At 35.9% G+C, this 19,500-nt stretch overlaps 1 protein-coding gene across 1 annotated transcript in view; it reads right to left on the bottom strand.

Annotated features, from left to right (window-relative positions):
* The window catches only part of DNAH5 (dynein axonemal heavy chain 5), a 146,874-nt gene that overhangs the window by 5,571 nt on the left and 121,803 nt on the right, over positions 1–19,500 (bottom strand). The window contains exons 66-76 of the mRNA XM_026077914.1: positions 14,507–14,750; positions 13,277–13,391; positions 12,620–12,810; positions 11,185–11,306; positions 10,226–10,375; positions 8,243–8,488; positions 6,316–6,535; positions 5,409–5,614; positions 4,510–4,713; positions 3,358–3,573; positions 493–705 (exon numbers count right to left, since the gene is read on the bottom strand). Of these exons, the coding sequence (XP_025933699.1) occupies positions 493–705; positions 3,358–3,573; positions 4,510–4,713; positions 5,409–5,614; positions 6,316–6,535; positions 8,243–8,488; positions 10,226–10,375; positions 11,185–11,306; positions 12,620–12,810; positions 13,277–13,391; positions 14,507–14,750 (2,127 nt within the window). The remainder of the gene's footprint in view (positions 1–492; positions 706–3,357; positions 3,574–4,509; positions 4,714–5,408; positions 5,615–6,315; positions 6,536–8,242; positions 8,489–10,225; positions 10,376–11,184; positions 11,307–12,619; positions 12,811–13,276; positions 13,392–14,506; positions 14,751–19,500) is intronic.

Here is a 19,500-nt window from a genome sequence, read left to right as displayed (position 1 = left end):
CAGTCCTGAGCAACCTGCTGGGGGGGGAGGCGGTTGGACTAGACGCTCTCTAGAGGTCCCTTCCAACCTCAACCATTCTGCATGGTTCCGTGATTATGAGTCTTAGTCTCAAAGAACAGCATCGGTGTAGTCCACTAGTATGGCTGCTATTTTTGAAAATCCATCATAGTGTTTGAAATTGTTCTCTTCTCTCTAGCCTTCTTTCTCGCCAATATGCAACAATCTGTTAAAGTGGAAAATGTCTGTAATTGTAAAATTCTTTTCTATTTTTAATCAAAAAAGAGGCCCTGTTTTGACTGTGCTTATTCCAGTCCAAATCCTACCTGAGCAGTCCTGTTTAACATCCACATTTGTATTTGAAAAATATCTTTACTATATGCCTGGCAGCTTAATCCAGCTCTGCAGAAATAAAAACCTTTTTTTTCCTTTTAAAAAATAAAAAAGAAAATAAACAAAACAAGTGATGTAGGAATCAAACTAATCAACACCTACTTTTTTCCAGCTAGCAGGAATTCTTCCATCATACATGCAGTCTAAAGCATCCCTCAGATTTTCACTCATGATAATTGTTCCGTCAATGGCAAGTTTTAGATCAGTTAGAGTGCTTCTCACCAAGGTAATAACCCTCTGCAGTTGAGCAACCTCTTGTCGCAAAAATATGTTCATAGGCTGAAATGGTCCCATGTTCTTTAGTTTCTCTTTTACCTGTAGGGAGAAAACCAAAGCCACTTGAACAGAAGTAAAAGCCAAAGATGGCTTTATGCCAAGGTTATGCACCAATACAATATTAAGATATAATACTTTTATTTAGGAAGTTATATGAACTGAGGTCAGTTCAGCATATTCCCCAAGTCCCCTGTATGATAGAAATAAAGGACTTGTTCCAAGAAAAATCTATGAGGCTGAGAGTGCCTATATTCATAGCCTACCTCCTGGTTTGCTCCTAACTCTATGAGCTAAGGTAATTTAAAGAGCAATTCCCCATTTCAAGGATTCCAGCTTTAATTCCAAAAGGCAGTTCCCAAGGATTCACTTTGAACTAACCAGTCAGAGTGATTACCCCAGCCACTTTGCTACAGAATGCTAGCGCTATTTATCAGAAATGTCTGGGAACTATCACAGTGCCAGCCAGTCTTGTATTCTAATACAACTTGCTAATATGTTTTTACTCAGAAGTGTTAAARTTATCAAATTAGCAGCAACTGTATGGATATAAGTAGAAATTTTGTAATCTATACTRTCCTATTCGTAGGTGAAAAAAATTATATATATATTGAATTCTATATATTATAGCAACCCTTTTCTTAATAATATGCATAACTTTCTAAGTTTATTAGGATTTTTCTACCTATTTACTCTAACAAAAATAATAGAATTTAATTACTTCCACTATGTAAAAAAGTTCCATATTCACTTTTATTCATACAAACTACATTTCAATTTGTCATTTCACCTCTAATTTAAGACACCCAGGATCAGAGCTGATCTGCCCTAAAAGAGTTTTTCTAATCTTTATAGGTTAACTGTACAATGACACTATTTAATATATATCTTTATTAAGCCACACATCCATTGCTGGAGATGCTGAGTAGAACCTGAAGAGAGCTAAACTACCTACCAGAAGATTTAGCCCACCACTAAATCAGTATCCTCCTAAAACTGAGCAAGCTGCAATCCTTTGCAGATCTCAGACTTCTGGTTCAGCTTCTATGCTCTTTTGGAAAGTCATAAAACTCAGGCTTCTAGGAAGTCGGTAGGTCAGAAACTTCAGCAAGCACAAATTCAAAACAAAGATTTGTAACTCACCTGCTCAGGTAAAATGCACTGTCATAATTATGCCTTTTCAGGGAGAGAAGACTACATAATACAAAATGGACTACAGAAAATATAACAGGTGTAAGAAATAGGGAAAGTGTTTAGACTCATGAGCATAGCCCATACAGGGGAAAAAGAGAAAGGAGGCTTTCAGATCGAGCAAGCCTCCTTGTTCCTTCTCACATTTGTTCAGTGTCCTGACAGGACAAGTTCAGGGTTCCACAAGCCATCTAGCCAGGTATCAGGTCCTCAGGTCAACCTTCGTTAAAGCACATTGCCAAAGCCTAAAGGTAGAAGATTTCATTCTCCACGTGAAAGCGACAACAGAAAATTATCTAATTACTAAAGCTTCTTAATGCCTAAATGAGCAAGTGGCTGCTTTGAGAATCTGTTAAAGTTAGCCTTTGCACAAAACGTGGGCTTGAACTTTTTTCTGGTGACACATTGCATTGATTCACATCCATTTCAGAACAAAAGTGCTGGGAAATGCTTTACTAACCTCATAACCAAATATCCATGCTTTTTCATGCTTTTCATGCTTTTTCACGCTTTTGCAAATATACCGAAACATAAAATGTCAGCATTTTCCTGATGCAGGAAATACAGGAATCTTAACTACTTTACATGTATTTTCCTCTCATTTATTTGAAGTTCATAACCAGCCTCACCAGGGAAGCAAACTATACTGTCAGCATTCTCAAAGCCTGGGGCTCTCTAAGAACTATGGAAAGACCCAGATTGGGATTCTTTTTTTTTTTTTTTTTTTTTTTAAGTAATCAATACTAATTGTTCAAATTTCCAGCTGAACTGTAGTCTAGAGGATGGGGATACATGTGCAGCAGATTGGCGTGTCCGTGTATCTTGTCATCAATAAGTGTTTTCTAACTGTAAGAAAACACTTTTACCTTCAGAGACATCCCATCTTCCAAAAAAATTGAAGGGAAAATGCTATTTCACAAAAGAGGTGCCTGTGAGACAGAAGGTGTCCATTATAAATAAAACCACATAGGCTACTAGGTGTTATATGGATCCTGAGATACTAACACTAGGTTTCAACCAATGAAAGCTATCAAGCTTTTCAGCATCCAATTCAGTGAGGAAAAACATTCCCTACTAGAAAGTAAAGCAGCCTAAAAATATCTTGAGGATGTATGCTGAATCCCAAAGTAATACATATGTCAAAATTGTACTACTTTTAGGAGCGTTAACCCACTTGGAACATCAACTTAGTTCTTTAATACAATGTCAACAAGCTTAGCTGAAAAACTGATGACCTCCCATAGTGCAGATGACAACTTAAGCATAAGTGGTTTAATATTTTGAAAAAGCTATTACAACAGCTCTTCAATGCACATTTAGTGACTTCATTATAGATGTTAAGAGTCTGGTCAGGCCTTTTTAAAATATATTTTTAAAGTATTGTCTGTATGAATGAATTTAGAGACACTTTTAGAAAAATTAATGCCATTACTTTTTTGGTTTTTTAATAAGACAAAGTAAGAGGGAGTAAATGTAATCTCTGACAGAATTTCATTAACTCACTTCAAATGGTACATAATCAGCAGGAAGCTTCTCCAGCATATCATCAGCCAGTCTGGTTACAACTGCTTCTCGGGTTTCACCTCCTCCACCAGAGCTAACCTTGGGCTGTATACTGAGGATGATGTCCAAAACATCTTTGGAAAGTGTACTTTGGTAAGTGATATCAGCATTGGGATGCAAACCAAACACTTCTGGTGTGTCATAAGCAGGTAGACTCTACATAGTCAAACAAAAAAGAGCACAACTGGAGATGGATTTATTTGCTAACTATAAAAAAAAAAGAAAAAAAAGGATCACATTGTAAAGTAAGAGGCTTTTTTATTCTTTCATCCTGTACATCTCTTCAGACAGTCTTATTGTAAATAGCTTGCTATGAGTTATTTATATCACAGCCCAAACCACACTGTACTTAAATTCATTTTTAATCTGTGTACAGTATTTTAAGTCAGATTATACTTTCATATCACTACCTTTTTTATTTCTGTGAGGCTGTACCCTGTGGCGGATGAATGGCACGGACTCAGGAGGGTTTGCGTCCTGAGACATTTATTGTTTATTTCTGAGCATATTTAAAAAGTTAGCTGCTTCAGTGGTTTCACAGACACACTTTGCTAAGCCAATCATCATGCAGATTATGTCACAGGGRGCCAATCATTACACCGATCACGCACGCAGCGRTCAYGCCTTGTACTCTGCTACTTGTTTGGAAAGGCTGTCTTGCCCTTAACCTTGGTTCCCACTRGCTTCTGCTAGTTTATCTGTACTTTCTCAGGATGTATCATTCCCAGCTGCACCGGTGTCCTTGGGTACGTTTGTCTGAGGCTCCTGTTGCTTGCTACTTGCAACTTTCCACCAGTTTAACCCTGTCAAGAACCTCCACAGTACCCAATACCTTGACTCCATTCTATGTTCTCTTTAAGAACTGTATATCTTCAGGTACATCTCTCAAACAAATCAAATGGAAAAGAAAAGAGTACAGACATTACAATTATACCTATTTACTGTTGTAACTAACAGATATTTAGGCTGTTAGAAAGTAATAAAGAATCTGTGAGAATCCACAGAGAAGACAGGACACACAGGATCTCAGGAACTTGTGAGAAACTTGTGTGAATTGTTTTTTTCTGTTGAAAAGCTCATGCATTTACTAACCTGTATGTACTGAAGATACTGATCCACCATAGTACATCTGGGTATGCTGTATCCTTTGTAGAAGCAGAATTCTTGACTGAACATATTTTCACTGAACCAAACTTTTACAAAAGTGTTCATTAGTCTTTTGTCGTAGTCATCTGTCACACGGCCACCATATTGGATCTCACCTATCATGTAACAAACAGTACTCCAGGAGATCCCCTTAAACCAAGCAGAAAGCATTAACTTCAGCTAATTCTCTTCTCATTCATTTATGTCTTCCTTAGTAAGAACAGCTGATATACCAAGTCCTGCATCTCTGTCCCTCTTGAAATAAAGTTATTTTTTACTACTGTTGTGTTCCCATAATCCTGCATTCCTGCAACAACTTTAAGCACCCCTATGATTTCTTAAAATAGAAGTCATAGACAACTAAGTTCAACAGGCTATTCTAGCATCTGAGCAAGATGGATGTAGCTACTTTTTAATCATGCCTTCAACTTCACTAAAATACCAATTACAAAGTGATCTGCCACAGACGTCTATACTATAATCGACCATATGAAAGTGAGCAACGTAAGAGAAATTCTTACATGGTCTGTTAAGGCAACTTTCCATTTCTTTTTTGCTGTCACGATAACTTGGAGAAGCCAAGTCTTAAGGTTTTTAGTCGAAATGGATTTAAACAAAACAGTATTTAAAATACAGTTACCCACTTTTAATTATATGACATAATTAAAGTTGTAAAGAAGGTCTATATTATAACATGTTTATACTTCTTAAGTTTTGGGGGGAGAGAGATTTTGTTTTGTTTTGTTTTTATGCACAAGTTAATATAGATGGTTAACATGCCCAGGATTAAAAGTCTAATTTAAGCGAGCTGCTTAAACCACCTTCCCCCAAAAAATGTTAATTACCTTCTTGATATCCATGCCATCCAAGTGGTTTTGAATGAACTGCACAGTGGCATTGAAATCGGCTTGGTTAAACTCATAGGGTATGTTCCAACCCAGAGATCCAAACTTGCGTCTTTCTTGAACAGTGGAGTGCAGAAAGGCTACAGCATACAACATAGGTTTCCACTGTGCCATGTTAGTGACATCTAGTAAATCCTGGCTGACACCTATTGATTATAAGTGGGCTTTATAAAAAACACAGGAATAGTATTTTCAAAATTACTTCAAATCAGTACTAAAACACCACTCTTGGAGATATTCAGGTGAATTCCAGTCTCTTCCAAGAGGAAATTATTGCTCTATGAAGTATTCTATTCTGGAGGCAGAGTTTATTGCCTATTATTGGGTAGCAAAAATTAAAAGAGTAAACTTCAGACAAATTCAAACCCTCAGTTTTCTAATGGTTGAATTCACATAAGTTGCTTTCTCCACAGACTCTTTGATTATAGACCTTCTTCACTGCATCCAATGTGAAGAGCATTTAACAGTCAGCTCTTTATAGAGTCAAAAAGATTAACATGTGTTTTTTCTATCAAAAGAGACAAGGAGCTTAACAATTTAAACTGTTTAGAAGCATTTCAACTGAGCTATTAGAATCCAATATTTGAGAAAAGAAAAATTATTTCTGTTTTCTGCTATCCAATTAGGGCATCAGAACTTCAGTAGATCTTCCCTTTCTTTTAATTTTCCTCAACTTTTAGCTCAAACCAAGGATCAAGCTGTGCCCTGGCACTGATGTGCATGGTTGTTCATACTAGTTTATAGGTACTATCAGTAGCTACAACATGACCACATGATAGCATCAGAAAGTGCAAAAAATAGCAGCATTTAATTTTGAATCATTACTATTCTCACACTCCACACTCACCACCGTATGTTCGCTTTAGTCCAGCTCGGAGTCCTTGTGGTGGTTCATTGGTGAATTTAATAGACATTTGAAGAAGGGTGATTGGGAACTGTTTGTGAATTTCAGTTGTCATCCACAGACGAAAGCCTTCATGGACAGTCTCTGTCTCTATTATAGTGTCCATCAACTCATCCAAAAAGTCAAGTCCGAGGTGGCAGTTTTGCAGAAGTGCCCAGCCTCCCTAGTGTAAAACAGCAGAATATACTCAGTCATCAATTGTGTTTGCAAACTGAAAGCACTAAAATCACTCTTCATTTATAATGCAAATTAGGAACAAAGCCATCATACCTAAGCTATAGTAAAATATACTATATTCAAGTGCTTGTGAGAATTGTTAAAGGAAGGAATCCTCCAGTCAATTTTGCACCATTGGCTTACCAAAACAAAACCAAAGCCTTAAGCAATATTTCCACATATATCTGAAAATGGAAACCAGTATCCGCAGTAATGGTATATGTGCAATTAGCAAAATATTTTTTCTGCAAGAGAAAGCTCAGCTAAGCCAAGCTGTGGGCTGGTCCTTTTGTGGGGCTTATTAGCTTGTTTGGTTTTGTATTTTTAATCATCTCAGCAGGAACTCCTTATTTGTCCAATCTGGTCTTTTCAAGTAGTCCCTCTGCAGAATGCACCTTTCTTTCTCAATTAAATAAGTTTAAAATATGTCTGGATGTGGTCACAGACCCGATAAGCACATACATAGATGAATCTTACTTTTTAGTTACACCCATAATTCCACTAGTCCTTGATAAGGGAGCTCAAAAATAACTCTGTAAACAGAGCAAGCTGCTAAGCCTGGTTTCTCACAAGGGCCACAGGCTTGGAATCAACCTACATACATAGTGTTAATCTATTGCTATCAAACATAAGTACTGCACTTCATTAAGATGTTTCACATACCTCTTCATTAAGAGGGTATGTGAGACAGTGTGGGGAAATAACTGCCTTTTTCTTAAATAAATGAAATAAGCTCTTTCCCTTTATCTTTTGTATATGGTTCTTCTCACCTGCTCTGCTAATTAGCCGGTAATGTGAAGGTGTCAAATGTGAATCTGAGGCAAAAGTCAGAGGAAAATACAGACAGGGAAGAAGTTCATAACTCAGGAATACAAGAAGGTTAACCTGTTCACATCAGCAGGCATAGCAGTACTATCACTCAATAGGCAAAGCATGTTAAATTGGAACATCTCAGGTTTTCTTTCTCATATAGGAAATTTGATTCTTTAATTATTATGTGTTCTACTTGTGTAGGAAAAAAAAAAAAAAAAAAAAAAACCTTTACACTTGTACAGAATTCTAAAATGTTTATGAATTGCTGCAAGTTTGAATTTACCCCATTTTGTTTTTTTCTTCATTCTGCTGTGATTTAGGTGGGGAATTAAAAAAAAAAAAAAAAAAGCCTGTGCTATCAGATTGTCCATCCCAATTCGAAATTCAGACTACAGCAATACAAAATGCTTTGTTATAAAGCTTCAGTTTTCTCGAGGTTATGTAACAATCAATAATATATATGGAATTCATCTCCATTTTATAAACCATGCTTGTATTACTAAAAATACAAAGAAAAAAGATGTGAAGTGCTTTTTGATGCATATTTAGTATTTATGCAATCCAAATAATTTATAAATTTAGACATGCTCATCAGTCACAACCTACAGCAAAAACTCCATTAAATAGGAACAATATTGATGTTTGCACATCAAAAAGTTTGCATTGGCCAATTTAAAGACTGTGAAAGTACAGTTCTGTTGTTTAGGACACCTCTTCAAACAAACAAATATATGTTCTTGCATCAGCATTAACCACATACAAACAACTTTATTTCATGACAGGGCTTTCATTTATAACCATCCAATATAGATACACAAACAACTCTGTTTTTGCCTCTTACATGCGCCATTGTCTGCTGCAGAAGTTTATGGGCACGGACTTCTTGTCCCTGGCCCATGGAAACATAACGTGTTTCTGTCTTCAGTCTTTTTCCCAAAGCAATGATTGAGTCAGTAGGATCAGAGCCCATGGAAAGAAAGCATATAAGAGGAGTACGTGGATCTGACTCTTTCCATGTCTTCTCCAAGTCCAAAATGAATCCTTCTGCATATTTCTCCCCCATAGTGTCAATGATGTATTTTCTTGCCTGTATTAAAAGGGGTAAATCTGAACTTGCTACATAATCATTTAATATTGTTTTCTTCCAAGTGTAAACACTAAACGTAAGTAAACCAAATAGCAAAGGTTGCTCTAAGTTTATATCAGAAGTGCACACATGCAATGAATTTACTTTTACATGTTAACATAACACAATGCATTTTAAATGCTTTATTTTTTACAGCCTAACATGATCTGTTAAAACTTATAAAATAATTATTCTACTATGTATGTATTGTTGCATATATTATGTATTACATACAATACCTATAATTATAATATAAGAAAAATAATAACCTTATTAATTATTAAATTATTAAAACCTTCAGAAAGCTTTTAATCTTTTAAGGATGTTATCTCCATTATCTAACATGAGAACTAAAACAAAAACAAAAAAACACTCTGAGCTTAAAAATCTAACTTTCATTTCCAAATGCTACAAAAGGAGAGAAGGGCAGGATAGAAGATATGCATCAAAGGTTTAGGAGGTCTTTTACATCTTCATGCTTAAACAAATAATGAATTAATAGTAATAATGATCAAAATAGCTGTTGCTAAGTTCTAGAGGAACAGGTAAGACCATCTCTGGTATTTCTTATTTATTTATTTCAAAAGTTATTAGATTAGTGTTTCTTATTACTAAGAAATATAACAGGCTCTTTTCAAACAGTCTGAGATAATTTTTTTTGTGTTCTTTCTCAGTACCTGTACTTCTGACTTCTGACTGAGTAATAATGCCTTTAACAACTCTGTGTTACATCTCAGAGACAAAAGATATGCAGCATTTAGAACCTGATAAACTATCAGTCTTCAGAAAACCAGAAAGAGTATCTTGTCCCCATTTACAGAACTGAGGGAACATGAATTTTGTGTGACTGGTTTCAGACACACAGCACACATCTGAAGTATTCATTACATAGCAGCATTTAAGCTTCTGTTGACTGCACCTACACCAATAAGTGCTCAGACTTTCTCTGAATCCAGTCACAATGTCTAAAGTTTTGCATCCATGAAATGAATATCACACAATTAGGGATGAGTTTTGCTTCAGTAAATTGCCTGCCATCACACTGGAATTGTCAACAACTGCATCATTTTTCTTCTCTTGCCATTGGAGAAGCACATAAAGATAAAAATAGGTTCTTAGAGGTGGACATTTTTAAAAATAGGTCTTACCATTGATTAAGCTTTAATTTTATATTTCTATCCTTTTTACATAAATGGTTTGAAAATAAAAATTTTAAACAGACTATCTTATAGATTTTTCTAAGGTGGGTCTAATAATTTTTCCATGCAAGAAATAGTTCTTCAGTTAAATTGTTTTCATGTTTTATTTTCCCTCAGCCTACCAAGATCATGAAAAGATTTACTTCAGCTGAATATCATGATACTTCTACAATTCCAGTGAGTAATACTAGCAAGGACAGCCAAAAATACCTTCTGAACTGATATGGCAGAACTGGACAAACAAACAATTTTCCAGAGAAAATCCTATCTCCACAATAAAAGCAGTGGCTCATATTCCTTCAGTATATTGAAATCATTTTACTAACAATGCCCCTGCCATGAATGCATAAATTTCTGTCTGAAAAGAATTTCAGAAAATTCAATGTAAAGGTCCATTACAAAAATAGTTTTAGCATTAAACAAAAAAGTAATGAACTGTGATCCTGTAATAGTTATTCCAGTGAAACCTAAATAGACTATGTCTGCTATATAAATGTACCTGAGCTATGGTCCTGTCAGGGCACCAAGATCTAATAAGAAGAAGACGTCTAAAGCAGTCCAGGGATTGACCATAACCACTAGGAACAAGTTCTTCTTCAGGATTCTCACTATCAAACCAGATTTTCCACTGTTTCTCTGCTCTGGAAATCTGCAATTATACCATCAAAGGAGTAAATCTCACTAAAAAGACAAGTCATATTTCAACAGCTACCAGCTCACAAACTTTTAATGAGGGTCACAGACAGATTTAGCAAGGCTATTAAAAAAGACAGAATAAGCTTTCAGATTTTTAGTACAAAATTGTACTAATCAGTGATGCCCTTAAATATTCATATTCTGAAAAAATGGGCTACTACTAAGTATTTTCCATTAACAATATAATGGCATAGCAAGGTCAGCACACAGATAACTAGGTTGTTAGCTTTGATAACACTAGGTACATCTGCTCCTCACATGACCGTAAATGTATACCAAATGCAATTTACTTCCTCCATTAACTACAATACACTTAATGTCCATTAAGACTGTTCATACAGGTATTGAATTTACTGAGTACTTCTTCCCTCAGCCTTACYTCATGTAAACAGAATAATATTGGAATAGACATGATAAAATGTAGTCTAAGAAAGCACAACAGGGATGCAAGAAAGTCTAAAAACCTTCGGGAAGAAGAGTCAAGCTGCATTATGCAAGCTGAATAATGGCAAGGTGTATGCCTATCTGGGAAGTATTATAATTGTATAGTGTGAAACTTTCTACCTTTTTCTCATTTTACTGCTTTTTTTCAGTGTTTTTGTCAATACAGATTGCTAAGCAGTCAGGGCTGCTACTCACAACCTTTGGTCTATCACTTTCATTCTGTTTTATAAAATAAGCTAGTTTTCTGGCTCCATGCCTTGATCCTCACCAGATGATCACTCTTAAAAAAGAGAGTGCTTTTAAAAAGCTGTTACTTACTTGGTCAAGAATATCTGAAAATTGTCTAAGCTTACTGAGCTCCACCAAGTTCAGCCAAGTCATATCCAAGATCCATTTAGCTGGCTTGGGAGGACAAGCTTTAAGGTCCAGGGAAGCACCGCCTGCAAAAAGTAGGGATCTAGCTATAATTAGAACTGTCAGAGACGCCCAAAAGACAAAAAAAATAGGGCAAGTTTGGAGAGTATAAGCTAGATACTGCAAGACTATTCCATACAACTGAGAAGTCTTCCGAGTCTGGAGAAAGACTTTTCTTAATAAATAAGGATAGTCATAAAGAAATTTCTGAGTAGGTAACAGGCAAAGTTTATTTTCAAGTCTTATTTTTCATCCAACTTTAAAACATAACATTTTTTAATTCATACAAGCTTCCTATCAAAATTTAAATTTATTTTTGATTGTAAAAGAATAAACTTGAGCTTATAAGAAAAAAATTAAGAAGCTCAGCTTTTTAGTTCAACTTGTTGTTGTTGTTAATGATGTAAAGTAATAATGTAGCCTATGTGTACGTTTACCTTCTTTGGACTTCAACTCAAACTAAAAGAAAGCAAACATGAAATTAAAAAAACAAGAGCTATAAGAATCAAGATTTGTAAACATAAGAATGCAGGGATTTTCTGCCTTAAAAAGTCAATCCATCTATGGTTAAGTAAAGCTTACAGTTTGGCAAATTTGTTTACTATGCATCTTACGCTTAATCTTTGTTAACCAGCTTCTCTCTTGAGGACTTACTTAAATATTTATTTGTGCAGAGTGTCTCAAAATAAATGTTTGCTGGGAAATGCACATTTTAAGAAATGAAGAGTTTCTGAAGATTCAACATGGAAAAATTAACAGTCATAATCAAAAAAATAACTGTTGCCTAGAGAATTAAGTATCTTGCACTCTTGGAGAACATTGGAAAAGTAATATTAAGTGCCTCCAAGCTTTTCAGTGAACATGCACAGTGCTTGCATACAGTTAAAAATAAAGCCATGAACTTGTCATGTTCAGCTAAGACTTTCATATTGTTATAAAGGGTTAACACCATTTTCAGTTCCTATTTGCTTGCCAATCCTCCTGCAATTACCAAATAAGCTAAAAGTAGTTTAGCATAATAACTTTTCAAAGACAAACCACATACCCAATGGTATTCAGACAGCAGACAAATATTAGCTGAAAGGATACTAAGCAATTCTGCTTTTTAAATTCTCACAATTCTCAAAGCTAAGCTATCAAAACTCAATGTGTCCCTGTAAACTAAATCTWCCATATGATGTTGTCTGTCACCAAAAGAGAATGATAAACATATTCTTTCACTTGACTGACTTCTCATGTGCAGAATGAAGTAGCAGGTTGGCTAGGAGATACAACCACAGCTCATAGTTTTTCTACAGTAATATATAYGCTCTACTTAAAATTGTTCAGTGGCTCCGACCTTTAATAAGTGTAAGAAATTCTTCATGCTTCACTCTGTTTCTCTGTATATCAATCTTCAAGGTAAGTAATAATGTGAACAGAAATTTGTGCTCTTCATAGAGTCCTCGGGCAGCATATTTGAACACTTCATATGTCATATGTTCAATAATATTAGTAATCCTCTTGCTAGTTATAGGGCTCTTGGTAGATCTGTTGGAAGTAAGGTTTGCAGTTGAATTGAATGTCTGTTTGGATAGGCTTTATGAAAGAGAGTACTATGTAAAGACAAAAAGCCCTAGTTGAGAATTCTGAAAATATTAAAAATAAATAGATCACAAAGACATAGTATCAGACAGCAAACTGGCAACAACTTTCAGACTGAAGCAACAACAAAAAATTCCTTTCTAGTTAAGTCTTTCTGCAGAGCTGAAAATTCACTCGGTATAATGGTTTTAATTAGCTAATAACTTTTCAAGGACTGTAAGTAAATATGAAGGTTCTTTGCCTTGGTAAATATGAAACAAAAGCTTATGGGTATTTAAACTGGCAATTCCTGTCAAGATTGTAACAAGCAACACCCCTCTTTGTGGTATTAGTTTACAACAAATCTTTACGGTACTAGAACCACATTCAGGACTGAATAAGTACAAATGATACTTCTGGTTAGCTAAATTACCTGGCTAGCGAGCGGTCAAAGAGCCCCAGAAACTGCCGAAGTGAAGTCTGATACATCACATTGACCATGCTCATCTCAGTAATAAGGAAGTATAAGATGCTGCCTCGAGTTGCAACTGAAAGAGGAAACAAGACTGTGTTCAAAGTAGAAATGCGGAACAAAAGACTATAACTTCATAGCCAGTACATGGATTTTAAGAATATTAATACTAACTCAAGATCTTTGAGTTGCTCCATTCTTTACTGTCCAGAAAAATAACTAAAATACTATTTTAATCCTCATTTATACAACAGCAGAAAAATCTTTTCTGTAATTAATGCATATTATATAAAATCCAGTTTGCAAATATGAGCATCTTTGGAGAGCAAAAAGATGCTGTATTGGGATACACAAGTCATCAGTGATACATATAAAAAATCTGTTGGTTTGAAGCACTGTTTGAGATCCAAACAAACTTCTCATGCAGACTTTTACAGGAGTCTTATAAAAGCCAAATGGACTATATTGATTAAACATACTCAGCACTGATTTAACTTGCTCACTTTCAGCAGCCAATTCTATTGTTTTTAAATGCAACAGTTTTACAAAATCTGCAATGATTTAAGCAGGTATAATTTTTAATCCTAAAAAGCACTTTTTTCCCAATTTTTTCACATTTTCACTTCTCAGTTAAAAAAAAGAAAAAAATAATGATGAAATTTGTTGACTATAACATAAGGATCCATGGCAGGAAACACAAAGTATTCATCAAAACAGATTCAAAGCATTTACCATTATACAGTCCCCTAAAATAATGTCAACACATTAAACTCAATGTGTCTTCAGATATAATGCAAAAATCAGGTTTCACCCTAAACACTGGTCTCATTGCCAGGCCATAAAAAAGCGTCTGAGAAGGTCACTGAGAAACAATGATCAAGTTTTCCCAAGTTTCTTCTCCAATAGACTTGATGGACTGGTACCCTCAAATATAGAGCAGTGGGAAGTCTTAGGACAGAACAGATCACTCCATTTTATAAATCTCACGTGAAACAAAATACTGACTATTTTCTCCACCACAGTTCAATATGCCATTTCCTAGATCCACTTTATTTACAGAAAAACACAGCTCCCTCCCACCCATTACGGTCTTCCTGTTTTCATCCTGTCATTTCTCTTGCTCTAGGTGTTGCTCTTTTAACCACATGCTCCAGTCATTAGTCTTTCATCACTACCTACAACTGCCCTCACCAGGTCTGTACTCTTCACGGGCTGAGTTGATCTGTACTTCAGTTTCAGCAGAAATTTTCAGCTTCTGTGTTACCTCCTCAGCAGTCGTCTTAGTGTTACTCAATACAATTATTAGACTCTCATCTTCTGCCAGAGAACCCTTAGTGCTTGTAAGTCGGAACAAAAGGTTATCTTCTAGCTCTTTCATCCTCCTTTTGTTTATAGTCACATCTTCCATAAGATCTGTTCTTTCTTTTTCTAGTTCCTGTTGCAATACATGGTAATATTTGAAAAACACGCAAGCAATCAAAAGCAAAACACAACTTGAATTACCAAAGATATTTAATTTTAAAAGTACCGATTCTACTGAAGCAGTGTAGGTCAAGAATAACTGCACCAATCTGGGGGAAAAATTCCAGCTTTACAATGGTATTTCTGACAGTAGTTCTATTACAAGGTTTCTAAGCATGCTATATAAGCATGTATTAAGAAAAAATTTCAACAAATTCTGTGGACCATGCTGGTGTTATGACCTAATAGATCTAGAAGTTCAGAATAATAAGTATTTTTCTTCTCTTTCCATTTCTTGTTTCTGCAACCACCCTTCCAAGAATAGGTTTTTATTTCATTCCATCTAGTGTTATCTTCATTTATGCACTGTTTTCCAATCACCATATCACGGTATCAGTTTCAAAAGTGACATTACAAACAACATACCCTATTGAAAATACAGTCTGAGTAACAGCAAGCATCCCTAGTCAACATTCAAGCATCCAACCTTTCAAGAAGGGCATTTAAAATACTCTTCCATCAAACAAGAATAACTTCAGTCTCTCACTAAAATGCTTCACTGCTTAATAAAAGAAAGCATGTAGCACTCAAATTTAGTTGTTTCACTGGAAGTATTTAGTTGATTATTTTCATAGTAATACAAGCTGTGCGGCAGTTCTAAACACCTATTTCGTTTTCCAGTGGTAACATATAAAAGACGGATAAATGCTGCATACCAGCTTTACATAAACACAATAAGAACAACTATTTAAAATATCTAGAAAAATACTTTCTTCAGAGGACATAATATTTTCTTCAGTTCCTACTTTACTACTTTTATAATTAAAAAAAAAATTATTACAAATGAGTCATTCAGAAAAAAAATATTCCATTAAAACAATGTGCAATCTTTCAATACAATGAGGTAAAAAGGATGGAAAAAAGGAGAAGGAGGGTTAGTAGTCTTTCATAGGATAAGGATAATATGAATTTTCACCTGATTATCAATACTAAGTGAGCCAGATAGTAGAGATATTATCTGTGTCTACAGAAGTACTCCATGGCTTACAGAGGTCTGATGAACAGTTTTTACAAGGTCCCTCCAAAGCTGAAAGCAGTGTGTTCATTCCACCTTTGCCAAGTCTACCTTAGCACTGCATTCAGGCTTCCTGATATTCAGTTTTAGCAACAGGCTGCTACTTCTCCCAGAGAAATGGTAACATTCACATATTCTGCTAACATTCCTAAGTATTTCAAGCATTTAGTTCCTGCAAACAAAGTCCTTTTATCTTAAGGAGGAAATTGTAAACAATCATCTTCATCTCATTACCAGATTTATGTTCTTTTCTTGTGACTGCACAAAAGCTATATTAAAACACATCATCAGGTAGAAAAGATTTATCAGGATTATTGTCACAGAATAATGTAAATATCACATAACTTAGAAGATGTACAAACAGATTCAAAATATTCTTAGAAGTACTGATGTAAAAAGGCAAGAAAACTACAGGTAACTCCATTTTAAACAACTGACGTCTAATGGAGCTAAAGGAAAAGAAGCAGGTAGCAATTATGAAGCAAGGGAAGCATTATTCAGGTTTGATGAAGCAGAAACAATTTTTTAAAGTGTTGCATTATAAGGATGTTAGCAGCCAGTTAAATATAATAATTATCATATTGAAAAATCAGTCTGAGCTAAATTAAATTTCATGTTTTGCTGAGTTCAATTTAAAAGGTTAAACATATTTTAGAGTGCAACATATTCAAACAACAGAAAGCTAAGCTTTCCTCACAAGAAGAGCCTGAGAAACAAGCCTGAAACAGAATAACCAAACTAAAGCAAGTAACCTTAGATTTTTAAGTGGCAATATATATAAATATTAAGCTTTTAAAATACTGAATGAAGATCAGGAAGAAACTCCACTTCTGATACACATGAAAGTTTTCTGCATATGTTCAGTAATTTCCAGCTACAACATCAATGATACAAGAAAGTAAGCCAAGCTGCTACATACATACATACAAGGAATGAGCACCGAAGAGGCTATTTCAAATCCAGCTCTATGGAATTGCTTTCAAAAGGTAATGTCCTTTTATAGGCTATACCAAACACTGCTAGATCTTGTAAATATTAGTAAGATATAAAAGCTGCTAAATAGCTTAAATAATCCTGTTGCAAAATRATGCACAAGTGTAAGAATCTGCGATTCTTACAAAATTGGAGACTTTTTCTGACACAAATTTGGAAATATGAATATGAAAATTCCAAAAGCCACAAATATTTTTTTCATTACAACTCCATAACTAATCATATCTATTCCTACAACACTAAATAAGGAAGAGTTTTGTCAAAATATGTAACAGCAAATGTGTCAAAACAGTTATATCATTAAAACAGTGTCTGCATTCAGATATATATCAAGTCTCTCAAATCCAGTTATTCCAAGAAATAGAATAGGATCAACTTCATACAGATATACCAGCTACCCATTGACCTTCTTGGGCTTAGCTCACATCTTACAGATAAGTGTTGGTTTAACATGACAGTAGAAAAGAAAAGTACCTATCAGTAATCAGCATTCTTTGAGATATAGACCACACACAGATTCTATCTTTAGGCACACCAGACAGCAAAGGACTGGAAAGTCATACTTTGCAAAATATTTAAATTATGTGCTGTAAACCCTCCTCTCCTCATGGCATGTCTAACTCTCAGTCCTTCTCTGTGCAGAATCAGAGACAGTGGAATAGTAACAGCGATATAAATGTATGTACCACCATGAAGAACACTACTTTCTGATAAGCAGTCTCTCCTTGTTGGGTAAAAGTTCCACACATACATTCTAAAACTGGGTATCTCCAAGCAGTCACATTGCTAAAATCCAAATCCAAATATAAAAAATAAAGGCTGCAAGAAGGTAGCAAGAATTCACAAGTCCAAGAGACAGATCCCAAAAGTTCCCAAAATGCAGAACTACCTATCATAGGAAAACTAGTTTTTGGACAGCGGGATATGTCCAAATTGACCCTTTCAGGAACATATGAACTATGGGATGCAAAAACAGAGGTCAATCATACTGAAAAGTGGTAAACATATTCTGTGAAAGTCCCCCTGCCTACCAAGAGGTCAACTTGTTATTTATCTTGAAGAACTATCCCAAGATGGTGAGAATCAAAGCAGGAGTGAGTACACCACTCAGGAAGCTGGTCCAGGGAGCACAGCATATCCACTCATTAGCTATGTTCTATTTATTGGCAAAGATACAGAATCATAGAATAATTTGGGTTGGAAGGAACATCTAGAGGCCATGTAGTCCAACACCCTGCTCAGAGCAGGTCTAAATATATCAGTTACTCAAAGCTATGTCCAGTTAAGTTCTGAACTTGAAAAATTTTTCCTAATATCTAATCAGAATTTCCCATGTTCCTGCTAGTGTCCATTGCCTCTCGTCCTATCTCTTTGGGCCTCCAAGACTTTAGTGCAGTCTTCTCTGTGTCCTCCAATCAGGTAGTTGTAGGCATCAGTAAGGGCACCCCTTAACTTTCTCTTCTTCAGGTTGAATGAACGCAGTTCTCCTGTGTGTCACATACTCTAGCCCCATGTACAGCTTGGTGGGTCTCCAAGGGACTTGCTCCAACATGTGAAAATCTTTTTTTATAATGCAGAGTCCAGAATCAGACACCGAACTCAAGATGAAGTCTTGCTATTGAGTAGAGGGGAAGGCTACACTCTTACTAATACAGCCTGGTTTGTGGTTGGCTTTATTTGCTGCAAGGGCAAACTGCTGAATCATGTTCAACATCACGTCCACCAGGACTCCAACATCCTTTTCTGCAGAGTTGCTTCCTAGACAGTGTGCTATTGCATGGGATTATTCCATCCCAGATGCAAGAATTAGCATTTGCTTTTGATGAACTTCATGAGGTTCCTGTCAGCCCATTTCTCCAGCCTGTACAGGTCCCTCTGAATGCTGCCTTACTCTCCAGCATATTATTTCTCCCCCCAGTTTGACTTTATCTGCAAACCCACTRAGAGTGCACTCCAAACCATCATCCAGGTTGTTAATGAAGACATTAAACAGTATTGGTCCAGTACAGATTCTTAAGGATTGCCACTAATTACTGACCACCAGCTGGGCTTTGCACCCATGATCACAACTGTCTGAGCCTGGCAGTCCAGCCAATTCTCCACCCACCTTCCTGGCCATTTACCCAGCACATATCTCACCAATTTGACTGTAAGGATACTATGAAGACCACGTAATATGCCTTGCTAAAGTCAARATGAACAACATTCACTCATTCTCCTCTTGTCCACAGTGCCAGTCATCTCATCATGGAAAGCAATCCATGCTGGCTGGTCCTTCTTGTCCTTCATCTGTTTAGAAATGGCTTCTAAAAGGATTTGCTCCATAATCTCCCCAGCGGCCTGAGGCAAGGCTGACCAGAGCGTAGTTATCAGGATCTTCCTTCTTGCTCTTCTTGAAGATAGGTGTAACATTCGCCTTTCTTCTGTCATTAAGAACTTTCCCTAGCTGCCATGACCTTTCAAAGATGATAGAGAGCAGCCTCGCAATGACATCAGCCAGCTCTTTCAACACCCTCGGAAGCATCCCATCTGATCCTACGGACTTGTGTATGTCTAATCAGCATAAATGATCCTTAAATCTATCTCCCTTTACTGTGGGTACTGCTTGACTCCCACAGACTCTGCTAGTAGACTCAGGGACCTAGGAGGCAAATCT

This window comes from Apteryx rowi, unplaced genomic scaffold, assembly GCF_003343035.1.
Source record: "Apteryx rowi isolate R43461 unplaced genomic scaffold, aptRow1 scaffold_469, whole genome shotgun sequence".
Taxonomy (NCBI): domain Eukaryota; kingdom Metazoa; phylum Chordata; class Aves; order Apterygiformes; family Apterygidae; genus Apteryx; species Apteryx rowi.
The sequence above is the reverse complement of the archived record's forward strand: the minus strand, read 5'-3'. Positions and strand labels throughout refer to the sequence as shown.